This window comes from Chanos chanos, chromosome 13 (genome assembly GCF_902362185.1).
Source record: "Chanos chanos chromosome 13, fChaCha1.1, whole genome shotgun sequence".
Classification (NCBI taxonomy): Eukaryota; Metazoa; Chordata; class Actinopteri; order Gonorynchiformes; family Chanidae; genus Chanos; species Chanos chanos.
Window position 1 is genome coordinate 12,330,450 of NC_044507.1, and position 27,080 is coordinate 12,357,529.

At 41.3% G+C, this 27,080-nt stretch overlaps 5 protein-coding genes across 6 annotated transcripts; 4 read left to right on the forward strand and 1 right to left on the reverse strand.

The window, feature by feature from the left end:
* The first annotated feature begins 3,051 nt into the window (after positions 1-3,051).
* On the forward strand, positions 3,052-7,928 carry tsen54 (TSEN54 tRNA splicing endonuclease subunit). The gene is made up of 11 exons (XM_030790398.1): positions 3,052-3,102; positions 3,717-3,875; positions 4,123-4,186; positions 4,361-4,444; positions 4,610-4,708; positions 4,797-4,849; positions 4,948-5,104; positions 5,563-6,067; positions 6,855-6,915; positions 7,256-7,369; positions 7,674-7,928. The coding sequence occupies exons 4-11, from the start codon at positions 4,379-4,381 to the stop codon at positions 7,822-7,824; spliced, it is 1,206 nt and encodes a 401-aa protein (XP_030646258.1). The 5' UTR covers positions 3,052-3,102; positions 3,717-3,875; positions 4,123-4,186; positions 4,361-4,378; the 3' UTR covers positions 7,825-7,928.
* On the forward strand, positions 7,901-12,783 carry LOC115825997 (5-hydroxytryptamine receptor 3A). Its single transcript, XM_030789681.1, has 10 exons — positions 7,901-7,915; positions 8,368-8,590; positions 9,232-9,392; positions 9,939-9,983; positions 10,141-10,250; positions 10,620-10,792; positions 11,130-11,272; positions 11,521-11,731; positions 12,182-12,340; positions 12,506-12,783. Exons 1-10 carry the CDS (start codon positions 7,901-7,903, stop codon positions 12,781-12,783), a joined length of 1,518 nt encoding a protein of 505 aa, XP_030645541.1.
* A 1,946-nt stretch (positions 12,784-14,729) lies between these two features.
* On the forward strand, positions 14,730-15,913 carry mif4gdb (MIF4G domain containing b). 2 transcript variants are annotated; one of them, XM_030790791.1, is made up of 5 exons: positions 14,730-14,820; positions 14,926-15,035; positions 15,152-15,307; positions 15,458-15,550; positions 15,686-15,913. In XM_030790791.1, exons 1-5 carry the CDS (start codon positions 14,739-14,741, stop codon positions 15,911-15,913), a joined length of 669 nt encoding a protein of 222 aa, XP_030646651.1. In that variant the 5' UTR covers positions 14,730-14,738. The 2 variants fall into 2 exon arrangements, with proteins under 2 accessions (XP_030646651.1, XP_030646650.1); XM_030790790.1 differs by lacking the exon at positions 15,152-15,307 and having other exon boundaries at positions 14,739-14,820.
* A 1,890-nt stretch (positions 15,914-17,803) lies between these two features.
* Positions 17,804-19,835, reverse strand: mrps7 (mitochondrial ribosomal protein S7). Its single transcript, XM_030790319.1, has 5 exons — positions 19,743-19,835; positions 19,191-19,382; positions 18,980-19,043; positions 18,727-18,894; positions 17,804-18,491 (listed from the first exon to the last, which is right to left on the reverse strand). The coding sequence occupies exons 1-5, from the start codon at positions 19,784-19,786 to the stop codon at positions 18,270-18,272; spliced, it is 690 nt and encodes a 229-aa protein (XP_030646179.1). The 5' UTR covers positions 19,787-19,835; the 3' UTR covers positions 17,804-18,269.
* Positions 19,836-20,028: 193 nt separating this feature from the next.
* On the forward strand, positions 20,029-25,660 carry gga3b (golgi associated, gamma adaptin ear containing, ARF binding protein 3b). The gene is made up of 17 exons (XM_030790183.1): positions 20,029-20,068; positions 20,694-20,778; positions 20,870-20,945; positions 21,031-21,129; positions 21,246-21,369; positions 21,531-21,634; positions 21,802-21,882; positions 22,154-22,291; positions 22,610-22,691; positions 22,801-22,911; positions 23,129-23,386; positions 23,516-23,589; positions 23,685-23,830; positions 23,979-24,268; positions 24,669-24,838; positions 25,175-25,285; positions 25,490-25,660. The coding sequence occupies exons 1-17, from the start codon at positions 20,029-20,031 to the stop codon at positions 25,598-25,600; spliced, it is 2,100 nt and encodes a 699-aa protein (XP_030646043.1). The 3' UTR covers positions 25,601-25,660.
* The last annotated feature ends 1,420 nt before the right edge of the window (positions 25,661-27,080 follow it).

Here is a 27,080-nt window from a genome sequence, read left to right on the forward strand (position 1 = left end):
TACAGTTTATGGCTGTCCATTTCCTGGTTTGTTTGAAGAATGATATCTGAAGGAGCAAGAGAAGAGACTGTTCTGAAGTAATAATCAGCTGAGTAAAGAGATGCTAATCAAACATTCCACCTGTGGTGCGTGTGCACATGTTTGTGCGTGTGTGTGTGTGAGTCTGGTAAATGTAGCCCTTTGGTTATTATCATAGTTAATGGGTGAACTAGAGGTCTATGAAATTTGTGACACTCATTGCCCTAGCGTCACTCCTGCTTCTTTCGTTTTTTTTTTTTTTTAAAGTCCAGAGGAGGAGGAGCCAATGTGTTTGCGTGGGGTGATCTTTAGCCCCTGCTAGGGATCAGACAAACACTTATTAACGGAGAGGAATGCAAACAAGCCAAAAGCTTAAAGGCTGGACACACTGAACGAGAGGTGGGGGAAGGTTGGTCCCTCCAACCCACTGAGGCAAAACTACCCATGCAGGGAAGCAGCTAGAACATTCTAGAACAATGGCATCCCTCTGAGGGAGCTGGTGGTAGAGCATTGTGACCTTGAATGATACAGCAAGGCCATATGGTACCTCTGCACACACGTTGCTTTTTCTGTTTGATCACACTTCCATTCAGAGAACTGGCACTTGGAAAAGCAATCATGAGTTACAAACTGTATATTTTACCTCGAAGCTTCTTCATACAGAACTTATGAAATCTTGGTCAGTTTATAAGAGTGTGATAGTGTAAGAAAACTGTTATTCAAGAGTGCAGTATCATATCAGAAGTTGTGGATGTTTCCATTTCCGATGGGAATGGGAAGGAAGGCTTGTGGCCGTGTCCAAGTGTCAGACATGAGAGGTGTCAATGAAAGTGCGGCAGAAAAGGAAAAGAGTGCAAACGGACTTAACAGATTAGTGCTGTAGGAAGCAAACCTCTGGGATGAGCCTGTGATGCAATAGAGGCAAACAGCTTGGCCTTAGAATGGCTTTGTTTGCAAATGGCTTTGCTGATGTGAGCTACACTACCGCTCTTCAGATCTTTTTGTAGAGAACTCTTAAAAGGGATCTAAGAGATCCTTGAATCAAGGGTAGAGGAAGTGTCATCCAGATGTCCTGATATCTTTACTGATAACAAAAGTGTAAAAGTAACATAAAAGTAATTATGATAGGTAGTGACATGCTTTTTTCTCAGTCAAGTCACATATGAGGTAATGCAACACATTTATAGAAACACATTACAAAATAGCAAGGTCACTTAGATATCCCAAAGATTATTCATTGCGTATTGTAACTTTATTTGATTATGTGTGCTCACAAACACCAGGGCAGATAAAACTTGAATTCACTCAGCCACACTTAGCTTTTTTTTTTTTTTTTTTTAACCTCAGTAATCCCAGCGACCTTTCGGCATGACCCCGCCGTAATCTTCCAAACTTTTCTGACAGTCACAGGGGTTCTTCGGGTGTGTTTTGCAAGTCAACAGTCCACACAAAAGCCGAGACACCCCCCCCCTCAGTTGATTTTCGACTGCAGTGGCTCAATTCAGTGCGTTAAACAGCGGATTAAGGAGCCAGGTTCTCTGAAAGGCCACCTCACGAGCCCAGAGCTGGGAGTTAAGCACTGCTGAACAAGACGTGGAAAACCACACACAAAAGTTCCACGTCACTCTCATATAAGCGAGGGGGGGGGGGGGCTGTCTAGCGTCACACGTCACCATCAAATGCATTTACATTCAAGGTCTGAACTGTAGGATACATACAGTTTCTACTACATTCAGTTCAAATCACATCTGGAAATAAGAACTGTCGTTGTCCTTTCCATATCCACACACCTTCATTACGAGGAATTTTTATCCTTCCCAGAATCCCTTTCCCTTATTTTATATGTTTAAACCGTGATGTTCATTGTGTTCGAACAAAGCCTTGATGTGTAATACGTATGTGTGATGGCATTTCTCACAGCGTGATATGATATTGCGTCCCACTGCATGGGTGGCCTCAACTGGCCAAAGAGAGACACTACTGTCAACTGGAGGTGTCGTTACCATGGTGATGAGCAGGACTTGGGAAGCTATCTGCCTTACTGGAAATGTGGTTTATTGTTGACTTTCAGGGAACGGGTTGAGAGGGTGGAGGGTGAGGGAGGGGCAGAAGGAGGAGAAAGACTCTGGCCTCCTCACTGTTTCATGGTGTAGTATTGCTGTCGTCCCATTCTACGTATAGAGGGTCAGGTGGAATTGTCTCGTGGCCACTAAGGCCAACAAAAGACGATCTGAATGTGGAATACAGACACACACGCGTCAGCGTTCACACCTTCTACCTGATACCTCTACTGACACTTCCCCACGGACTCAGCCTCACATCATCAGCATGTGTTAATAACTAATGGGCCCAGCAAAACCTCTGAGAGATTCAGCCTATTGTATGATTGTAGGACACGGTGCTAATTTTACGTGTTGATAGGCATAGGCCTATGTGTGTAGAGTAAGTGAAAGTCTTTTGCTGAATCTACATCTGGAATGTGTTGTTAAAGGAAATTGACAAGACTGAGCTTGCACAAGAAGAGTGACTCTTGTGGGTTTGTCATTAAAAACAAACAGCCAACTGAAAGTTTCATCTGAAGCATTGTTTAGTGGAGATGGCCTGATGGAAGACCTTATCTTATTCAAAGTAACTACCAGGGCCAATGGCTGATACTTTGTACAAATCAATCAATCATGTGTGTATGTGGGTTTTTTTTTTTTTTTGCATGTGCTAAATCTGTTAACAAATTAGGATGGATTCAGGTGATTAACAAGACAAATTGATCTGATCTGTAATTAGTATATCTTAACATTTACTTATGGGCAATTTCAGGTAAGAATGTATTTTACTGCAGTAACTTGCCAAGTCATTGGAAGTTTTTTTTTTTTGACATCCTTCAAGGATGGACGAGAAAGTCACATATTCTGTGACCAGAATGCTTTACAGATACATATACTACCCTCTACCGGTGGAGAGATGTAGTTGCCGTTGGACATCCAAGTTGCACTAGGACCCGGAAAGACGCAGCCAGTACACAAACATGGCTGACAGTGGCAAACTATCAGAGGCACTTCACACAGACTTCTGTAATGAATTGCTTAGGTAAGGATAAAAAATAGACACCATACATATCTTCATTTCGTTAGAGTAGAAACTGGTTAGTTTTTCTCTGTGTGCAGATCGTTTTGTTTTGCTCATGAATGTTTTCAGCCTCATGGACGTCAGAGCTAGTCAGACATCATGGCTTTCATTGTAAACAAGAACTAACATGTGACACGTGTAAATTAGTGTCTCCAAAATGATAACGTTAATATTGTTCCCTAAACAGTCTCAGTTTTCGTCGAGGACGTTATTTTCGAAAATGCGCCAAACGTTCAGGTTTTCCCCCCGAAGAATTGGGCACCGTAAAAGTTGCTATTTAATAGCTAGCCTTAAGGTAATAACGCAAGTTTGGGTTGGTGGAAATTGTTGTTTTACGTTGATCTGAGAGAAATTTTCTCATTTCATCTGCAGTGATTAAGAGGGTTCTTGACTGGGTGATGCGTTCTCATTTCAGCGTACAATGCAAACTCTTGCATGGAACCTAACAAACAATGTCCTGAGGCACTTTCCGTCCTTTGTACAACCGGTTTGTACAACCGGTTATATAGTGTCCATGTCTTTGTGAATTAATACATTGTCATCCACGCCATTGATTTGTTCTTTTCTTCATGCAGTCCTTGTGAGCTGTTCGAGGCCAGGTCTCGAAGCCATAAGATCCCAGTGCGAGGTCAGAAGGAGTTCTTGCCCGACAACTCAGATGAGCAGGGCAAACGGCTGCAACACAGCCTGGATGAGCATTGGGCTCTGCTGGCAGAGGAGCGAGTAGAGAGACAGTGAGTGAAGTCCACAGGACAGCCTCAGTTAAGAGCTGTATAAACCTTATCCAGGACAGTTAGGTTCAGAGGAGTATCAAAGTATTTCGTTGTATAGAAACAAACACACACAAGATATACATCATCAGTAGTAGCGTTTTTACTTGGACTTTATAAACTGAACGTATGGTGCAGTGTAACTAAAGCAGTGCCTTTTACTTTTATTTGCTGTTACTGAGTTGCTTTCAGCTTATGGTTTTTTGTGCAGAGGGAATTTGGTGAAAGCTGTTTGGATCCCACAAGATAAAATAGTGGAGCTGCAATCACCAGCGGTGAGTGCTGCTAATTCTTACCAGAATTTCAAGGCCGTTAGTCAATTTAAACAAATATTTTGGGATGCTTTAATGATGTGACCGAGTGCAAACGATACGTACATACTGTTTTTACTTTTGAGAATTTTACTTTAATTTTTGGTTAGCTCTATTCTTGTGTTTGTGTCTTTGCAGGGGAAATTTTGGCAGACCATGGGGTTCTCTGATCGTGGGAAGCAGTGCTTGCTGCCTGAGGAGGCTCTTTACTTAATGGAATGTGTGAGTGCAGATTTTTTTTTTCTTTCTTTTTTTTTTTTTAACAGCCATAGAATTTTAATGCTATTAATGCCATTATAGACAATTTATGTCATTAGTATATGTTATTGTTATGACTGGTATAGTATTTTTTGAAGGCCTTGGGTGAATATGTTTCATTCTTAACAGGGCAACCTGCAGGTGTTGTATCGTGACCTTCCTCTGTCCATACAGGAGGGTTATGAGCTGTTTCTCACCCTGGAAACAGTGAGTCTCCAGCAGTATCAGGTGTGTAACAAGCACATTCTCCCTTTTACCTCCTCCTCCTGTTGTTTGTTGTTAAAAATCCCCGATATCAAATTTGGTCCTTTTGTAGGTGTTTAGCCATTTGAAGAGACTGGGTTATGTGCTGACCAGATTTGATCGCAGGTAATTCCCTTTGCATTACTAGTGAGTGTTTGTGTGTTTGTCTGTGTGTGTGTATGTGTGAAACTGTATATGTTTTGTTTTGTTTTTTTTCCTTGCAGTACTGTGCCCACCCAGTATGAGAGACAGCTGAATTTAACCCATTGTCGTGACAAACAGGGCAAGCACCTAAAGAGGAAACGCAGTCAGAGCCCCACCGCAAGGTATCCAAACTCTGCCATTACACCATCCACTCACACCACACCCCACTTTCACAGGGCAAATCTGCCCTTTCTCCACCTTCTCAACCATAGGACCCCAGGGCGATTTTACATACAGTCCTCCCATTATTACAGTCTTAGGAAGTCCACTTTACATTGGTGCTTGCTTGAAGAATGTCCCAATAATTTACACTGTTTTTTAAGAACATTCAGAACACGTAATGTAGTGAAGTGACTTTTTAAATGATCAAGAAATGACATGTCAAGAAAGGATACTGCGGGGTTCAGAATGATTCTGAGTCTGGTGTCGGCATGTTTTTGGCCATCTCTGTTTTCAACTGAAATCTCTCCATACCCTTACCTTCAAATCTGATCTTTCTCAATGACTGTGTATGGATCAGGCCCGAGGAGAAACAGACAGTGTTGTCCTCTGAGGAGAAAACAGTGGAGAAAGAGTGTGAGCCAGGATCCCAGACGGGTGCCGATCCAAACCTGGGTCAAACGCTCCCGAACCAGCCCAGAACAGAGACTCCATCCCAGGGGGAGGCCATGGAGTCCAGTTCCAATTCGGGCGGCACTCCGGGCAGGAGTTGGTGGATTCGGGAAGGCGACGATCCCCAGCCAACTGGCACACAGAATCCAGACCCTCGCTGGGACTTCATGACCATCTCTTTCCCAGATTTAGGCTCCAGGAGGACAAGGTGTGAATCTCTTGCCTCTCCTGAGCCTTCCTTGTTACCTGGGGCTCTGAGGGTTGGGAGCTGTGATGTAGGTGCCTGGTTAGGAAAGCTGAACCTGAAACAGGAGAGGCTGTCACGAAGGGAGAGAGAGAGACAGAGATACAGGGATCGCTACAAGCGCGACGTCAACAATGACCCCGAAGTACGACGCTGCAGAAACTGGGCGGAGTATGCAGAACTGCTGGAGAGGAGGAGGAGCCAACGGAGGCGGGAGAGACCAGCCAACCTATGGGAAGGCAGCGTCACGCCCCTTACTCAGCCGGGGGAGTGCCTCTCACATGGTGAGAGACTAGATGTGACGTCAGACATCAGTGGTATTTGATCAGTTTTATCAGTGCGTTCAGTGATCACTGCACACTTAAACACCTGTGTTCTCCCTGCATCAGTCGTCAGGTTTGCCCTGACATTTGAGGTGTGTTTCTTTAATTTGTTTGACATAGGGAGGTATGGTGGATCTGTGTGCAGTGAGCACTGATCAATACTCATTTCCAGCTGAGTAAAGCCCTTCTTCATTTTCCCTCTTGATGTCTACCCCAGTGAATCCTCAGTGAGGACTGAACATAACTAACTTTCTCCAGCCGCAGCATTAAAAGGTTTTCTAATTACCGTCGGTGATTTTGCTTGTTTGTAATCACATGCAAGATTAAATTAATCATGAAACTGCCAGATCAGAGAGCATCAAGCGGTACAGTACAATTATACAAAAGGACATTTGTCTAGCAAAAGTGGTTCGAGAAAGTACCAGAGAGTGTAGTATTCTGTATTCTACATTTGGTAGTTTCATGGTCTGTATTCAGGTCTTAGTTGCCATTAGCCTATAAAATTACATTTTCTGATAGGTGGGCGCTGATCAGATTTGTCCTTAGATTTTTGATGTGTTCCTCTGTATGTATGTTTTTATGAAATAATATGTTTGGAGCACTACCCACTACCCTGCACCCTGCTCAGTCAGAGTTCAAAAATCCAGCGTGTTTCAGTGTTCAGAAGTAGAGTTCCAGCAGTATTGTAGTTTGGTATGAATTCTGCTGCATATTGTATCCAATTAGCTTTTTGTCCACTGTATTACAGGAGAACTTCTCGAGAGGATTAGTGTGGTGGAACCCTCTCATCTGTTTGATGCAGCTTCTAGGTACACACACACACACACACACATTTCCATTCTTAACTTTAGGGGTGAACAAATAATTAATTTCCTCAGAGCATCCAGAAACTAATTCTATAGCTTTGGAGGTTGTGTTTGCTCAGTTTTACAATGGTTAGTAAACGCTGAAAGCAAATAAACATTGTTGGTGTCTCTGGCTTAATATTTGATGAAGACTAGTTTATGTCTAGCTGTTTGCCCTCGCTTCTCTGTGGAATAGAGGAGGCATAGTGAATGCAGTAGTCTTTGTGTTTTTTCAGTATTCATGTGACTCATATGTACCTAAATGCATGAGTTGCATTACTCATTCTGTCAACTGTTGTTTTAGGTTAGCCAGCTCAGATGAGTGGAGCATCTGTTTCAATGTTTACCAACCTGACACGGTTGCAGAGTTTAAGAAAAGTGATCCAGGAAGGCCGTACACACGCTTGTGCATTTGCAGGTAAACATTTATTATCCCATTAAAACTTTCTAGGGTATTGAATCAAGCATTCAGTTTATTTAGCACACTCCTTATATTGCTTGTATACTTTTATATGACAGTGATTACAGCAATGGTCTGTGCTGTATTTGCAGTGTTATCTCTTTCTGAAACTGAATGTCGATTTTGCTCATTTTGAATGTAGATGTGGTGTTGTTTTCTCAGAGCCGTACATTTCAGATATATCAATATTAAACACGGTTAAGTATTATTCTCTAGTCTTGTGCATGGACACCCGTGATAATGGTTTTCATTTCTCCCTTAGCTTTGATGGGCCAGTGCCTGAACTGCATGCTATAAAGCAGCTGTCGCTCCAAAGTGGAGACGTCCCTGTCACATTTGCCGTGGTGGATCATGGGGATGTTTCCTTCTACTGCTTTAAGGACTTCCAGTTGCCTGTTGATGTGGTCAGTTGAGGGGACACACCGTGATCTTATGGACCGGTTTTAACTGTGTGTGGTTCTAGAATGCCACAAGTGGAGCTTTGTGAAAATGGAACTCTCAGGAGTAAATAGACGTTCTAATGTACATAGAACATTGGCCATCACAGAGACATTACCTGTAGTGCTGTAAATTAAGTATTTGCTTCCAGACCCTGAATTATGTATAATAATTTTCATAGGGGGGAAAAAGTAGCATTCCTGTCTCATTTCTTACAGCAAAATGTAAAGTCCACAGAGACGTCGCTTAATAAAGCGTTAAATTGTGGTTTCTTGGTTGACTGAATCTAAATGTGTGCGTCTGTTTATTAAACGGACTTTTTTGGTCCTTTTGAACATGAATGTGATGTGCATCTGTGTGTTATCGTAGTTATTGCAGAGTCAAGATAAGTAAACATTAGCCAGACCAACAGACAAAGCAGCAAAGCCTGATGTACCTCCACTGGCCTCAGGAACTCATAAAGCATCACTAGTACATAAAAGACATGCTTTGTGTAGTCTCATTGTAATGTCTACCAGTATATTCCACCTATACAAGGTCTAAAGGACACCTATAAGTTCCAGAGACACGCCCACTCTTACCTATTGAAGAGTGAATATCAGGAGCTAGTAGGAGGTGGTGTCCACTTTGACTGGTTGAGTACCAGTGAAATCCTGTGGAACCAGCATCACCACAGGGATCTCACACAGACAGTGCTAGTCATGAGGTTCCTTCAGCTCCTGGCTGTTCTTGGTGTGCTGGGTGAGTCTCTTGATCATTTTGCATAGTGTTGCTTATTTTGGACACTTGGTCAATTCAGTGGTTTTTGGGTCCAGAGAGAGAGAGAGAGAGACAAAATTCTGGCATAAACAATTTCTGTAGAGTTTATATTGTGAATTTGTCACAGGTGGACTACATCCGAACTCTAGAGACATCTTAAGGATGGTCCAAAGAAATAGGATGCATCGGACCTCAATTTGGAGCCTTGTAGTAAAGGGTCTGAAAACATATGCAAATGAGAAATTTAAATTTTTTTTTTAACAGATTTGCAAAATTGTGGGGAAAAACAGACAAAGGGTCTAAATACTTTCTGAAGCCATTTTATGGTCCTTAGAGTGAAATGACATGTATGTCAGCTGAGTCTATGTGTTCTGTAGTTTGTAAAAATAAAAAGTGGTGATATTTGAAAACTGAAATTTGGAGGGAATACCCAGTGTACATATTATATCCAAAGTTTCAGTCAGATCTTAACAAACATGCAAAACAGAAATCTGGGTCCAAATTAGAGCCCAAGTGTAGTAGGTCACAGGCTCTCACTGACAGACAGAGAGATTACTCAGATACAGTTCCATTGCGTTTCCAGTCGTTTGACTGGGTTTCAGCGTATCTCCACTCTACTACAGGCAATGCATGTGCTCAAAATGGTTGCGGCTACGGAGATCTTCAGGAGCGCCTGGGCCTTGGTAGCACCAATGTGACACTGACATCAGCAAGACCTGTGAGGAACTGGTGGACACCAACATATGTCTATGTTGACCTCTACCTGCTAGCCATTACAGATGTGGTATGAATTCTATTATGTTTCCTAGCTGACCTAACAATTGTCACAGTATCAGAATACCACAGGGCAATAAGATGGATTTTTTTTTATCTCTGTACTGGACAGCAAAATCAATCCATAAATGTACAGAGATAGACTAGTTTAATCAAGAAGGTTTTCTATTCATAAACTTTTGCCAGCGTGCTGTGTTAACTGTTCAGGCTGAAGGACTAAGTAAGGCAACAGATTGTGACCCTGCATAATGACCATAGTGATGTCTCTGTGTGCTGAAGCTTCGGCTACGCAGAGCCTACGCCATACCTGCGCCGTAGATTCGACACAGAAGTATAAATTGGACAGAAGTATAAATTGGACTTATTGGACTTAGTCCTATTCCAGTGGAGGACGGGGGAAGGGTTTTATGTTGTGTTCCGTGGTCCGGGCATAACAGATTAAAAGAGATCCTAGCTCTTAGGACAAGCCATAATTCCTATGATGGTTCCATGTTAGGTACCACTGTAAAAAAAATCTACTCAGAGAGAATGTGAAGGTTTTTTTTGGTTTTTGCAGAATGAAAAGGCCCAGAGCTTCTCTTCCCAGATTGCAGTTGGACTGGTATATGTTTTTTTTGTTTTTCTTTTTTAAATTCCTTCCAGTGAATTCGAGTTTTTAAGCTTTGCTGAATTTTTCATACATAAAATTATTATATTTTACTGTAGCCAATATTCCATCAGAGTTCTGTTTGATCAGTTCCATGTATATCTTTGCGCAGGGTTGGACCAATGAGTTTGTCTCTTGGGACCCAAAAAAATTTTGTGGATTAAGTTTCATGACCGTACCCAGAGATAAGCTTTGGATTCCAGATACTATCATCAGAGAATCGTGAGTGTGACTTTACTGAGGAAACATTCCAATACTGTGGTTATTTCTTTCAGTCAGTTTTGATTTAATTCCTTAATGCACATGCAAAAAATGGAAGAAACAAGATATCATCACCAAAAATATCACAACTCTCTTTCGTTCAGAGGTAGAAAAATGTTTGAGATCTTCAGTTGGCAAATATGAAAAGAACAAAGAGTGAAACCAGACTAACCTTTTTTTTTTTTTAACCCAACTCCAAATGATCAGTAGAATAGATGAAAGCCAACACACACATCTCAGCAGAAGGTGTCATGCTTGGGAAGAGGAGGAATGCCTTCACTCTCTTTGGTCTCTAAATGGTGTTATTCTTTTTTTGTGCATCTTAAACAGCATTAAAACAGAGGCCTCAATGAGCACTGAACCATATATTCGCTTATATGCCAGTGGTATAGTGAGTACAGAAGAGCTCTACACCACAACCAGCTCCTGTAAGATGGATCTTGAGAAATTCCCCTTTGACACACAGGAATGCACTCTGACCATCACAACCTTAATGCATGATAGTACGTGACAACTCTGAGTATTGTATTAAAGAATGCTAACTCACTCACTCACTCTCACACACACACACACACACACACACACACACACACACACACACACATTAAAATAATGTTCTTGGGAAAAAAAACCCCAATGAAACTGATTAACTCAGTTGATTAAAGAATAATTAAATCAATTAAATCTGGAGATACAACTTTCGTTTTAGACATTACTTGATTATGAAAATGTTTCTCCATCCTTTACCATCAAATGTAATCTGAATATCAACACGCACCATGAAATCTCTTATATCTTTTTATTCTGTATTTGGATTTTACTCCGCTTTCTGTCAATCAGTGTATGAGGTGCATATCATGCCATACTCCAACGCCTCGGTCCTCACGATCAATTCCCGCAGAAACTTCCAGACTCAAGGAGAATGGGAACTGATCAGTATCAAGAACGTCAATGAGACAGAGTCCAGTCACCTGACGTATACGGTACGCTATACAGCTTCAAATGAGAGATGACAGAACATATTCCTATTCCGTGGATTTGTGTCAGAATGGTTTGGTAGTGAGTAAGAATATAACTAAGCACAAAGGCATGCATGTGTTCCAGGTGGACTCTTTATCAGTGTGCACATCACGCCCCCACCTCTCATTTTCGGGTCTTGTTTGTACTCCTAAACTAATAACGGTTGTCACGTTAACACCCCCTTCCCCATGCAATCCCTCCTTTCTCACAGATCACCATAAAGAGGAGGCCCTCGTTGTATGTTCTCATCTTTTTTTTGCCGATCTTCTGCTTTCTGGTCTTGGATGTTGCGTCCTTTTTCATGACCGAGTCCACCGGAGAAAAACTGAGCTTTAAAGTGACGCTGCTTCTGGCCATTTCGGTCTTGCTGCTCATTCTACATGATATATTACCCTCCACAGCAGACAGTGTGCCTCTCATAGGTCGGGCAAATATCTATCTATCTATCTATCTATCTATGCAGTCAGTTAATATATGAGTTTTGGACTATTTTCAGTGTCCTGAGGCAGAAAAAACACAGCGGTGTGCATGTTTGTTTACTTCTAAAAGACAAGTATACAAGACAAGTTGAACAGTTGTTTGCACAAGGTCACTGATCAGGAGCATTGGGTGTGTGTTCAGGCTTTGTTGACTAAGTCCCTTAACAGTCATGTGGAAATAAACAAAAAACTGAACATGAAAAATGCCTATAAATCAGACAGCGAGCATTCTCCAAACTGTTTGGCTGCAAGTTCTGCTCGTGAACTCGATTTGTTTTTTCACATAACTGGGGCAGAATACACTTTCCAGTTGATGTTCTTATTGCTATTTGGATTTTATTGATCAGTGCTGTTTGCATAGTGTTTAACGGGATATTTTTGTTCTTTTCCCAGGTATCTATTGCAGTGTAATATTCGTCCTTACAGGTCTAAGCATTCTGGAGACAATCCTGATAGGTTTTCTGATATCCAGAGACAAACAAGCTGACGAGGACAACTGGACTTCCTCAAAACCACGAGAGGACATGACAAATGGAACAGAATTCAACCAAGGTTATGTGTCACTGTTCTGCAGTTTTTGTGCAGAGCCAGTCTCCACTCAAACAGAAGACAGTTAAAGTAACTTGAAGAAAATTCATTCGGCTTGAACTGTTGAATTAATGACGCTGTCTCGTCACCATTTGAAAGACAAACTTTTTGTCACTTTCCTTGCCACAGAGGGTGATACAGACCGGGACGGCGACGCCTTGAAGTCTGGAGCTAGCGGAGGAGAACAGTCATCCAGCATCTCCCTGCTACAACAGATCCTCAATGAGCTTCAGAATGCTGATCAGAGGAGTAGCCATGCTGATGCGGAATGGAAAAAGGGGAGGCCACGCCGGTGGCGTCGAGTGGCCAGAATTATTGACATTACCTTCTTTATCGTTTATGTAATCAGCATTGTAGTGTTTCTGCTGCTGATAAGCATGTCTTGGTTTAACGTAGTTCTAGATTAACAGAATTTACAGCTACAGACTGGAAAATGAGCAATGTAAACATTTGTGCGTTTGTTTCCAATTTCAAACGCTTTGTTGAATACAATATGAAATGCCAAAAGATTAAATTAGATTAAATCCATTTTCATTTTTTGTCCAACAATGTTAAGTTTGTGTACCGCTCATAACAAACCTATTAAATTTGGGGTGGCCTGGTTATGGTTTCCTTGTCAGTATGTTTTTGCCTGATTCATAATACTTTTAATAACCAAAACCCCATTATTCTTCACTTGTTGCCAAAACATTATATTCAGGTGACGATATGTCTTACTGCAGGTATAAAATCTAGGACACAGAAGGTGAAGAAGTATTCACCTCTGGAAACTCTGGAGATACAAAAATGCTGGCAAACCTTCATTCCTAAAGAAGGAAATGTTTATACCATTCAAGTGTATGTTCAGGGCACACCACAGATGTTAAAGGTTGATCTATCCGTTAGCGACAAACGAGTAATGAGTTCCTTCAAAATTAGTTTATTTTAAAGTGGGAATCTGTTCCATTGTTATTCACAAAATGACCATTAGGTGGCAGAAATACAGATTATGGGATTCCTGCTCTGTCCGGTAAAAAGGGATGAAGTCGCGACACATTTCAGCAAACCACCAGGAAGTGCCTGTAAGCTAAACACATTATAAAGGAAATAGCAGTTTGGATGGAATAACAACGATCATTGTTTCCCTAATGTTGAGTAAGTTGAACTATGTTAATATACAAAACGTAACTTCATTTGAACGGACGGGTTATCGGTTAGCAAATCCAAAATCAAAACAATACATTGTCTAATACCAGAAGTACCGTATTTGACTCCAAATCGCCATAGCTGGTTGGGATATTATATGGGTGTCATGAAGTAATTTTGCACGGATCACGGAGGTATTTGCCAAATCAGCGAATTCTGTAATTAATCCAGGTTGTGGCGCTGGGCATCTTGTGTCGGCAGATTCGAATACCAGTAGCAAAGTATTTGAGAAGTTTTGCATTGTCTTTATGCATATCTCATGTTTGAGAACGTCTCATCGCTGTTAATTGAAGACGATGTTTTACTGTTACTGAGCCGTTAATCCGCCAAATTAGTGCCATGCTTTGACAGATCGAAAGTGACACCGACGTTCTATTATTGAAATGGCCCCCAGTATATCTGTTGAGCATGTAACTTTTGCAAAAGAAAGGGTCAGGCTATACGATATGTGTCTACTATTATTTAGCAAACGACAACTCGTTGTGAATTTGTATGCTGTTTGTGATGTTGAAAGGATTGGACGGGTTCACACCGGTTTCCCTAATCCCTTTTTATCCCTCTCGTACAATCTGTAGTCCTGCCATGAATGAAAGTTTTGTATTGGTGGTCAGGATGGTTCTAGACTGATTGCCCACAGACATGTAAAATCGCAGAGAACTGCGCGTAGATTAGTGCGAATCTCTAATTTAAAATTGGAAAACGTTTAACACGGTTTAGAGAGGCCAGTGCAGTTATTCTAAAGGGTTGATGAAACTCTAAATAAGCAGAGACGTTTATGCGAAACCGGCTGCAGACAGCAGTCGGCAGGGAGTCACCAGACTGTCTAAAGAAGCCACTCATGTTGAAGTTTAGAATTGTTGCAACTGTTAGAATAGAATAGAATAGAATAGAACAGAATAGAATGTTGATGACAGCAGAAAGCTGGTGCAACGAATTTGAGGAGGAATTGCCCCTAATACCCCCTCTAGCATGCCGCCAGTTTACAGTGTGTAAAATAGACATTACAAATGTGCATTTTTATTGCCTTTTCGTTTTTTAAGAATTAAGAGCCAGAGCCAAACAGGGGTAATCATTTAACAGTACTTCTGTTGACTAGTGATATGTTAATCTGATGCTACCTCTTGAAATTTCTATTCCTGTTAGAGTGAATGAACTAAAGCAGCGAACAATCGTCAAAATGGAGAACTCTACCAAAGAGGATTATAAAATCCAGTCCTTTGACAAGGAGACACAAGAGCTACTGAAAAAGGCCCTTAAAGGTTAGTGTAGTCATTTCTGAAACAAGACACACACAACAGTTTTGAGACATCAGAGGATTCCCTGTGTTCCCTGTTAACTGGTGTCACCATCTCCTATCCTATCAGATCCTGGGGCAGTGGACTTGGAAAAAGTGTGCAAAATTATTGTAGATCAGTCGCTGAAGGATCCAGTGTTCAGTAAAGAGGCTGGACGCATGTGCTATACGATTGTCCAGGTAACTTTGCCAATGTTTTAGAACCAGTTATAGTGGAGCCCATGGATAGTTACAGCACAACAGACAGTGATCTCGAGCCTTACTGGTGACTTCGTCCTTTCCTCCTGCACTGACAGGCTGAAGCCAAGCTGAACAATGGCAGCATGTTTCGCAGGAACCTCCTAAACCGTCTGCAGCAGGAGTTCAAAGATCGCGAAGAGACACGCAAACGGTCCATTCAGGAATGGGTGTGCTATGTTACCTTCATCTGCAACATCTTTGACTACCTTAAGGTACTAGTCAGTGTAATAAGAGTCTTCTTAATACGGTGGTGTTTTCAGTTTGGTCTGTTTTTGTCAAGACTGAAACCCTTTTAGAAAGTCGTGAGAAAACGTTTTGACATTTTTTAATCGCATCTGTCACTGTATTTCTTTTGCTCCTAGGTAAACAACATGCCAATGATGGCCCTGGTGCATCCGGTGTATGACTGTCTCTTCCAATTGGCCCAGCCAGACTCTCTGAAGAACGAGGAGGAGGTCTGTTCACTTCTCTTTTCTCACAGACAACATTCCATGGTCTTGAGTTCTTTTGATTCTATAGCTCTGTGTCCAATCTGTTTCTTCTTCTGTGTGGCCCTGTGTTTTATTCTGTTATGTTTTCTCCTGTAACAGGTGGATTGCTTGGTGCTTCAGCTGCATCGCATTGGAGACCAGCTGGAGAAGATGAACACACAGCGGATGAACGAGCTGTTCTACCTGTTACGAGACGGCTTCCTGCTGCAGGAAGGCCTCAGCTCGATGGGCAGACTGCTTCTCCTGGAGATCCTGGAGTTCCGAGCAGGAGGATGGACGCTCAGTGACACGGCACAAAAATACTACTACAGCGAGGTGACTGACTAACGCCTGGCCCCCTTAGGAATGGACAGGGAAGGCAGCCCATTGGATTATATTTGACAATTTAATTTAATATATTTAATTATACTTGAACTGTTGATTTAGAAGACTGATAGTTAGTGAGAAGACTTAATTAGACTGAGAGTTTTAGCCTATGTTGGAGCGCTGATGAGATTTGCTTAGAAACCGAATAGTAAATGAAATCAAATGATTGTATTATTTTTGGGTTTAAATAACATATACACAAATAATATATTTTAAAAAGGTTCAATTTTACACATATAACAAACATAGCTTGAAGAATTATGACTAAAGGTTAGAATATTTAGTGGATTTGAAATTTCTGCGTAAAGTATCGCAAAAAGAAAACAAAAAAATGTCATGTGTGCTTTGCTTGTTAGCGTTCATTCTGGACAAATGCAAACATTACCAAAGTTAGAAGTGTACATTAACGGACCGCTAAAAGAATGCCAGAAAAAAGTAGTTTTGTTAATGCAATACACAGTCATTCCACCATTTGTTTGGACCCAGACAACACAAGTAGGTACTAGATTGCTACAACAGAATCAGGAATTCAGGATTACTGATGAAAAGTATCAAAGATCTGGGTATTCATTCCTTTATCTGTGCATACTGCAGTCTGGCGGGAGACAAATAATTGAGATATGAAATTTAAATAACAAGTGTATGAAGGAAGTGTGTATGCTACCCATATTTTGTGTACCTGGGGAGTACAGGTGGCATGAGAGAGTGGGTTGCATTTAGGATGCACAGATTATAACTGACTGCCTAAACCTTTTAGTTTGATGACTGAAAATGACTTCTTCACAGATATAACTTAAATGGTCCTAGTCAGTGTCATTTATGTTACCCATTGTTACCAAGAAGGTCACATTTGTTTGGGCACATTTCCAGAGCAGCTGAAATTGGTCACTGAACACACAGATATGACACCATGTTACCAGAAGAACTTGAACTACAATTCTGCCGATGATTGGATTATTGATTATCAGTGAGGTCAGATTACGAGTGTTGTAACTTTGACACATTTACAGTCAGTGTGGACACACTTTTATTTTGCAGCAGAATCATTTTCAGATTTATATTCCAGGGAGTCGTTCTGAGACTTGTTCCACACTACATGGCTTCTATTAATATAGTGCCCATGGATTCAGTCTATGCATTGTGTGCGTGTAGTTCACCTGATGCAATCCAGACTCTTACAATCAATACTGTTCCCCTAGACACTTGGCTCACAGTTACACAGCTTTTACTTAGTTCTACATTGCCTTTATGGAGGATGGACAAAAAGACTAGTTATAAAAAGTCTAATATTGTGAGCAGTTTAGTTACACAGACGAGTCTTTGTGGCCCCTACTCTGAAATACCAAAGATAATCTTAAATTTTTTTCATCAAATGAATTAACCCGGATTCTGCCTTTTGAATGGCAAACACTCTCTTATGCACGTTATAGAAGTTCATGCTTGGTGATAAGTCACAATTGTTGTACGTTTTTATGATATTTATTCTTTGAAAGATCTACATTTTGACCAAGAAATTACCCAATTTGCCTTTCCTGTGATTTTTCTCCAGCACATGGGTACGAAGATGAAATGTTTGTATATTTATGTATAGCTCTTTGGCTTTGAAAATGCTCTTTTTTTAATACAGGTTTCAGTATTCAGTCTTTTATACTAAGGGATAGGTCACCAAGACTATGTCTCTGTTTTCTACCGCTGAGTAATGTAGATTTGAATAAATATGAAAATATGGTTTGAGATGTGTGTGTGTGTGTTTTAAATTATTATAAATGTTCATATCTTATCACACTGAAAAAAAGAAAAACAAAAAAAAGTTATGAGAGATACATATAATTTTTCAGAGGAACATAACTGTTTTTGACCATTTATTCAGAACGTATGCTGGGGCAGTTTTCCTTTCAGCATTTTTCTTCTCAAAAATAATTCAGGAGAATTCAGTCTGAAATCTTGTGAAGTAAAGAGACACACAATTCCAGATGCTTAGTTTAAGTAATTTCCTGACCTAATGAAAAGAAAGAGTCATCCACATGCTTCTATCAGAATTTTCTCTCAGAAGTGGGGAGAAAACTCTCCTTCAGAAAACAAGTGTGTGAATCCAGACCTTTGTAATGAGAGAAAATCGCAACAAAAACCTTGTGGTGGTACATTAAAAAAAAAAAAAGAGAGAGAACAACTAACAATCAGTCCATTCAAAAACAAAAGGAGGGGTTCACTGATCTGGCTGTTTTTTTTTATACGTCGGAAATCACTTGTCCGTTTCACTGACGCTTCACTGGTTCGGGTGGTCCGCAGTCCGACGTGAAATCCCGCATCGCTGTAATTACCACCAGCGGTAGTGTGCGTAAGCTCTGTTGGCTTCAGCCATCTTGTGAAGGTCATGCTTTCTCTTCACTACGTTGCCCTCGTTGCTGAAGGCAGCCAGCAGCTCCTGGGAGAGTTTCTCGTACATGTGTGTGCGGCGGTGCTTGTTTTCTTGGCATTCCGTGATTAGCCATTTCATGGCAAGGAAGCGTCTGCGGTTATCCGTGAGGGGAATGGGCACCTGTATTATGATTGGAATCATATTATTTCATGTGTTGTAAATGTATTATTATCGATGCAGTATACACTTATCAAGTTTAAAAGTGTTAATAATCAAACACTATTTCTATGTGGAAAATCTCTAGTTTCAAATGCATGTCTAATTCATGTCCTCAAATCCAATGACACGGAGCTGTTTTTCCAAGGGAAATTGCTGAAACATTACGCAAAGGCATTAATAAGAATTTCAACTCCACCTGATAGTATTTGCCCCCTCTTTGGATGCTGGCCAGGCCAATGACTGGTTTACAGTTCTCCAGAGCTTGATGGAAAATAGCATAAGGATTACACTCAATTTCTTCCTTTTTAGCCTGGGGAGCCTTGTGAAATTTCTCCACCTGTTTCCTCTTAATTGTCTCCAGTGTCTGAAAGGAAAGGAACTTTTTGTGAGTCCAAGGATTAGATTAACAAGCAGAATGTACAAACAAACTGAGATCAACATGTCCTTACCTGATTCATGATTCCTCTGGCAAGGACTTTGTTGCCATCTTTCATCATCATATTGATGAACTTACTGCAAAATAAAATAAAATAAAATAAAATAAAATAAAATAAAATAAAATAAGAGAGACAACATACGAATTAAAGCCTGTAATCTAGACCACATTTTCACAACGACACATCTGTAAACCAGACTAATTTGGGGACCTTCCAGCGTTACCTTATCACCGGGTCATTGAATGAAGAACTGGTTGCGCTAGAAAGCGCTGCTTTAATGGGTCTGACTGCTTTCAGTTCGCGTTCCTCCTTTTGCTCTTCCGTAAGCTCCGTGTCTGGTACGCCGTACGCCTCTTTTCGAGTCTCTGGTTCCAGGTAGTAAGGGTTATACCTGCTCCATCGCACCAAACACAGTCTGCAAAATGTAATTCAGTTACAGCGCAATGTCAAACACGAGATCGGTTCAACACATCAAGTACACCAACCTACGTTTGTGTCAGTGTCAAACATGAGATCGGTTCAACACCCCGAGTAAACCAAACTATGTTTCTGCTGATGTCTATAATAAATACTATTACTGTTACTGTTACTATTACTGTGTATTAGTTCGTAAGGTGAGACCGATAGTTATGAATAGAGGACACTTGCTTTAAGAACTGCACCATTAAATCGCCGCAATATCAAGCAGATTATATGACAACTTATACTTATTACATAACATTTTCATGAATAAGTACAGAGTTTAAGACGTTTACATTCAGACGCTAATACTCACCTCGGTGTCCAGGGTTTTAGTAAATTTGTTATAGAGGCTGCCATCTTGGAAAATGTGGATTGGGGCGAGGACCTTAATGTAGGCAGTTACAGATACTGCCTGCAGGAAAAGGGAGATGGTAAACGGATGTGAAACAGCATAATTTTGTATGTGTGAACATCTCAATGATTTATAAAAGGAAGTAAATGTGATTAATGATCAATCTCTGAGAAGAACGCTCTAATGTGGAGAACCACACAGATCATTCGGGAATCTCGTTTACATTAGGATCACGCGATGAAGTATTATGGCGTACCAGGAAGGAGAATCGCTTGAATCTTGGCTAAGTGAGTTTATTTATATCTAACATTGACAGTATTGATAACATGCTACTAAGGTTCTCTCTTTAATGTAATTATGAAATGCAGCGACTGTTTCCTTGCACCTGACAACAGCAACATTGCTAATTGAGTCTCTCAGTCAGGCGCTGCAGATCTGGGATCAGTGTTGGTAACCCAGGTTTAGACCTGAACACTACGAAAGATGAACGGGTTTACTGAATCCGAATCAGTGTAGTCCAGTGTAGGAACATAAATCTGATCATTGCCGCATTTAAGTTTGGTTATTCTTAGCGCCCATTTGTTCTGAGTTTCTTGTCTAAAGTGTAATTCGAATTTATATATATATTTGCAAAATTAATATAGTTTTTGGCATTTGAGACTCAGCAAGTGCATTGCATTGGTGACGTTATTTAGCGATCAGACAGTTGTCTTTACAAGCACCTACAAGCTCCCGGTAACGGTAATTACACTGATGACTTCGCTATGACCGTTATGTATGAACAAAGGGGAAAACATTTTCTCAGATTTGTAAGCGCTCATTCTTGTCAGGGTATCATCAAAATCAACAGGACTCAAGCTAAAATGAAGGTATTGTGCCGAATCCTTTGACCCTAATATTTCTTTTCATCAGATAAGGCCACACACCCAACCAACAGACAGGAGGACTGGGAATACATAATTGGATTTTGTGACCAGATCAATAAAGAATTAGAAGGGTAAGACTGTAACTGGCTTATTCACCACTATGGAAAGTCTCTGCTTTGCCTTTTAGCCAAAAGTGATATTCTGTATATTTTGTATGTTCAGTCCACAGATTGCTGTAAGATTGCTGGTTCACAAAATACACTCCCCCCAAGAATGGGAGGCAATGCAAGCATTAACAGTGAGTATCAGTTTTAATATACACATTATGTATCGCTGTGTCACCAAATGTCTCTGTGTGTCACATGCTGTCTTTTTTTTTGCAGGTTTTAGAAGCATGCATGAAAAACTGTGGGAGAAGATTTCATAATGAAGTAGCAAAGTATAGGTTTTTGAATGAATTGATCAAAGTGGTTTCACCCAAGGTAGGTTTATCTGACACTGTGTGCTCTGCTTACAACTTTACTAAATCACATTCGACAGATTATATGTATTAACAGGTTTGTGCTGCTTGTTTTTGTTTTTGTTTTTTTTTTTTCAGTATATGGGAGACAGCGTCTCAGAGAAGGTGAAAACAAAGATTATCGAGATGTTGTACAGCTGGACGGTCGCTTTTCCGAATGAGGCCAAAATAAGCGACGCTTATCAAACGCTGCGGAGACAAGGTAGTAACGAGCAACGGCAAAACGGAACAAAATAAAAAAAAACAAAAAAAAACTTGCTAACCTATTGATGTGTCAGTATTTCCTTCTACATGACCTCTGTAAATCAGTGGTCTCGGAGGCTGTTATGGGTGAATAATGTGAAGTTCGCATTTTCTCCACAGGGCTTATCACCGCCGACCCTGAGCTCCCTGTAGATAAGACACTGATACCATCCCCTCCCACACGCCCCAAGAACCCAGTGTTTGACAATGAAGACATGGGGAAGGTAAAACGGAAAACGGGGTTCATGAGTAAACGCATAGTGGCCGCAGGAATTTGCTGGCACTGGCTCACCCACCCGCTCACTCACTCACTCACTCACTCACTCGGCCATTCACTGACTCACACAGTGAAATCAGTCACTGGCTCTCTCACTCTTCCTTCTCTTTGTAGTTGTTGGCAGAGCTTCTGAGAAGCAAAAACCCAGAGGACCTGCAGGAAGCTAACCGACTCATAAAAAACATGGTGAAGGAGGTAAGAGCTTTGCGCTTGCCACGTAACACTGTTTTTTCATCCAAGTGACTAAGGCAGAAGTGGTAAATATAATACCTACCTGTAATACCACAGAGGTGTGAGTCAGCTTTGTGATAATGATCACAGAAAGTCAGATTGTACGTTCAGTTCCAAACCAAAAAAGGTGATGACAGTCGTGCCTCTATTCAATCAGTAGTACAAATCATATTAAGTTGTGTAATTAGATTTTACTGGATTTTTCTGTTGTAATGAGAGCGTTTTCTGGCTTCAGGATGATGCACGGATGCAGAAGCTGACCAAACGGGCGAACACGTTGGAGGAAGTGAATAATAACGTGAAGCTTCTTAGCGAAATGTTGTCTCACTATGACAGAGACAGATCCTCAGACGCTGACAGGGAACTCATGAAGGTGAAACAAGATTCCTCACATTCCTCCATCACTGTGTACTCTCGTTTACCTCTCATTTAGACAATATATACTAGAAAAGATGTTATATCATTACAGTATAGGAATGAACTAATTATCTGGTACTATCTGGGACCACCCATAGTGTGTATCTCTAACTCTCAGAAGGACCTCTTTATGTAACTGTGTTCTCAGTGTCTGGTGAAGTATCTTCCTGGGTGATGACAAATGATTTTCGCCTCTGGGATTTGTCAGGTTCAGTTCAGTTTCATTAAATTAGCAGTGGAAATCTAATTCTGAATGAATCTCCTTTGTTTCCAGGAGCTCTACGATCGTTGTGATAAGTTGAGACGCACTGCTTACAAACTAGCCACAGAAACGGAGGACAATGATATGAGTCTAGGTAAAACAAACAACAACAATAAAAACGGGAGTGGTGTTGAATTTATGTTGTCACTCCTGGGGTGGTCATGTTGTCAGTTGACTCTGAGCTGATGTCTGTTGTTTTGAAGGTGACATTCTGCAGGCAAACGATGATCTCTCCAGAGTCATCAGTTCTTATAAGAGGATAGTCGAAGGGCAGACAGACAACGGGGAGAGTGAAGATCCCAGAACAGCAGCTGGTGAAGGTGAACGGATTCCACTAATACCACATTAGTATTCTCACTCACATTTCATAGTAATTATGTGTTTACAATGCGAGACCTTGAAATAGGTTTTTCTTTTTTTTTCACCTGCGTCGTCAGTTTTGCTATCTAACATGGCAAAAGATTCAAGCATTACCCTCCCCCGCCACCCTCACCCTCTCTGTCCTTTTTTCTTTGTTATCTTGTCGTTCAGGGAACGCAGGCAGTGAAACAACGGGGACATTGATTGATCTGGCTGGCCTTGATGAACCTTCCCCTCCTCAAAACGTTCTGCCTCCCCAAGTTTCCAGCGACCCCTCGGCCAATGCTCTCTCTTCCTCCATCCCAGTGCTGCCACCTCCACCTCGACGATTGGCTGGAGGCCATGTCAGTCAGACAAGCAGTCCTAGTCACCAAGGAACTGCACAGTCCACAGCGCTCTCTTTGCTTGATGATGAGCTGCTATCCCTAGGTATTTCCTATGTAAATTTTACTCAGCTTTGCTTTGAATCTGACAGGACAGTCTAATTTTTTTTTTTACTTACTCTTTAAAGGAGCAGCAAAAGTAATTCAAAATTTCAACAATTTCTATTTTTGACAGGATTAAATGATCCTCCCTCTGTTCCAAACAGACCAAAGCTGGATGAGTTATCCAGTCAGTGGACATCCTTACAGGTGCCCTTTTCTGGAACATTCTTTTCCTTTCTCAGTAAAATCTTCAATAATGTTCCTAACTCTATTGCTAATAGTACCTCCTCCCTCATTGCTAGGCTCCTGAGCCAGCCGTGAGCTTGTTTGGCGCTGCATCAGCACCAGCCCCTGTGTTTCCACCTGTCCAAACATCTACAAACCTCACCACTGCCTCCACTCATGGCTTACAGGATCTCTCTATGCTGGATTTTGGAGGACTCAGGAGGTAACTGATTAATATTTTGATTTACTTGGTTAGTATCATTAAATTAGCAGTTACTACTTTTCAGCAAAGCGTAAACGATGGTATTTATTCACTCGTTTTAATGTGCCGTCTCACTGAAGATGTTCAATGTATGCTTTGGTTTACGTAGCGCGCCTGGCCAGGCCAGCTGTAGTTTTGGGATCTCAACAGCTGCCGGGTCCATGCCGCCGTCTCTAGCCGGCGTCTCTGGCCCGTCCACCAACCCCTTTCTCCAGAGGGGCGTGGCACCAGGGTCTCCTGCGTTGTCTCACACCAAGGCCCAGACTGCCAGCTCCATGCCAGGGAGTCCTCTCTTTTGTTCTCTGTCCCCTATGCACTCCTCCCTCCAGAGCAGCCCAGCCAGAGTCCCAGACACATCCCTGGCCAACGTGCATGTTCCACTGGATGCCATCAAACCCAGTAAGCCCAGTCAGCGTGGAGATAAATCATCCCAGTGCAATTTTGGAGTGATCTATCATCAAGGCTTTAGTTTTGTAGTGGACTTGTGACAAAACACGATTTCTCATCAAACTGGAAAAATAACAGTATTTTTACTTAGGCGACACTGACACTACTACTTTAGAACAGAGCTTTTTGTGACTGTTTGACGCTGTTTTAAGAGCTGAAGGAATGAACAGAAAATCTGACCATGCATTTTTTCAAGTTCTGAATGGTTTGTTTTCATCAGAACAGTTCAGTCAATGTGAGAGTTAACTCTCGGTGCACATTCTATGTAAACTATCATAACTCCTACTACATACTCATGTAGGACCCTCTTTCTATACCTCATTAAACCAATCATGGCATTGACCCTCCACAGGTAAAGTGCTGCCTGTGACAGCGTATGATAAAGATGGGGTACGTGTGTTGCTGCACTTTGCCACTGAATGTCCACCTGGGCGGCCAGATGTGCTTGTGATTGTGGTGTCCATGCTAAACACTGCACCACTGCCTGTGCAGAATGTGGTCCTACAGGCCGCTGTGCCCAAGGTGTGTGTACCACGCGCACACATACACAGACACACACACACAAAAACTTGCTAGGATGTGCACAGTTACAGACATATGCACACACTCACTCTCTTGTGGTATACATGCTCACACACACACACACACACACGCCACAAAAATACATGGACTCAGGTATATACACAAATGCACTCATATGTTCTCTTTAACTCTCTCCAACATATACATACAGTTTCCCCTCACAGGGATACCAATACCCTCTTTTACTGCTAAAAGTCTGCACAAAACATCTTAGTTTTTTTATATGGTCTCTCTTTTTTTTTTTTTTACTTAAACATTTCTGAATTCTCCTCCCAGTCTATGAAGGTGAAGCTACAACCTCCATCAGGAACAGAGCTGGCTGCCTTTAACCCCATCCTGCCCCCTGCCTCCATCACTCAGGTCATGCTGTTAGCTAACCCACTAAAGGTCAGTCAACCGGACTCACAGACACCATTGTGGAAAGAATTTCAAGAAGTCTCTCTGAAGTGTGTTCAAACAGAAAATTTGTATTCAGTTTACTAATTCCTCTGATCCTTCCTAGTACGAACATGGCAAAGTATATTACTAGTAAGATGAATGTGATAGTGCTTATTGTACTTATCACTAAACACCATGATTTGTTTTTGACAGGAGAAGGTACGTCTGCGATATAAGTTAATGTTCCTGCTGGGAGAGAAGCAGTACTCTGAGGTTGGAGAGGTGGACCAGTTTCCTCCTGCAGAAAGATGGGGAAACCTATAGAAAAAGTCACCGGAGGAAAACGTATCCATCCGTTTCTGCTGAGCCCGATCCAGGCATACCCATCCCGCTTTGGTACAGGCCGTTTCACCCTGGACAGGTGTGCTGAGGCGTGGCGTGTTGCTAAAAAGTGTTTCCACGCTTGCACTGTAACCCAGCCATTCCTGCTGTCTGTTAGTTGATTTGTTGTGTAAGTAATTTTTTAAAGCCAATACGATTACCAACATTAAGTCTTGATAAATGACCAAACCGAGCCCAATATGACATCGCTAAACGAAATGCTTAGCTTAAAATGCATAGTAGGGAGGCTAAGAGTTTGTGGCCACAAAGTCTCTTTATATAATAGGATTACCATAGTACTGCCTTTATATGGTTGTAATGTTTTGAGTAATTATCAGAGGACTGACTGTTTTTTCTCTTGCTTGCAGATAGCCCCCCCCCCCCCCCCCCCCCACACACACACACACACACACACACACACACACACACACATATTGCTATTCGCAATAGTACATTGAGTCAGCTCTTGAAATGAGCCGAACATAACAAGTGAGAGCAGATTCACAGTGTGCATGATTTTAAATCCAAGAACAACATTGTGCTCATGCTGTGTTCACAGTATTAAACCAGGGGAAGCCATCCCAGAGCAGACTCTTCACTGGTTTGCCGTTACAGTAGATTCAAAAGAAAGCAGATACCAATTTCAGTGGATGGGGATGACTTTGGGTACACTAGGAACTGAAGTTTTTATTTTGTAATGTATTTATTTTTAGCTTTTTACAGATGGACTATCTTGTTATTTATCAGGTCTTTTGTGCAATATGTGTTTATTTTTTGTTTACTGCTGCTAGTAAAAAAAAAAAAAAACTTGGATGTTATTCACAAATATATTTTTTCTCAGTTATGCAGAAAACTTTAGTAAACTTGAAGTCAGAAGTAAAAAGGATTGTCAAAGAGGGAAAAAAGATGAGCATTCCAGCTGGATAATCCTAAACTTTGTCACAACGTTGATTTACTTGACTAACTGGCTAATTCATTTTGTGAAATACCCTCCTTGGTTGGTTGAACTTGAAAGTTTGATGAATTACACTCATTCTCTTGTGGTCCATGCCACTGGTACATCTTAGAAAGAGCGATAAGAATTGATTTTTATAAGAGTTAACCACTACGTTACGGGCTAGAGCTTTAGTGATTTCGGTGCAACTGAAGCCAGTCCTGGCTCTCATGTAAAATTACATTCCTTTTCACATTACTCTTCTAGATCAGGACTGCTCAACAAGTACTAAACTTACTTGTCTGAATCTCCACAGTGGTAAACAGAAATTTCATGTAATACAAGCAACCAGCTGAATACTTGTGAGTGGTAACTGCTGCTTACAAAATCGTCTGTAATTATGGCGCAAATCCAAAAGGTTACAGAAAGGCTCTAAGTGATTTGTTGGGGTGGTACGTAACAGTGCAGGCCCCTCCTGAAATCTTGACT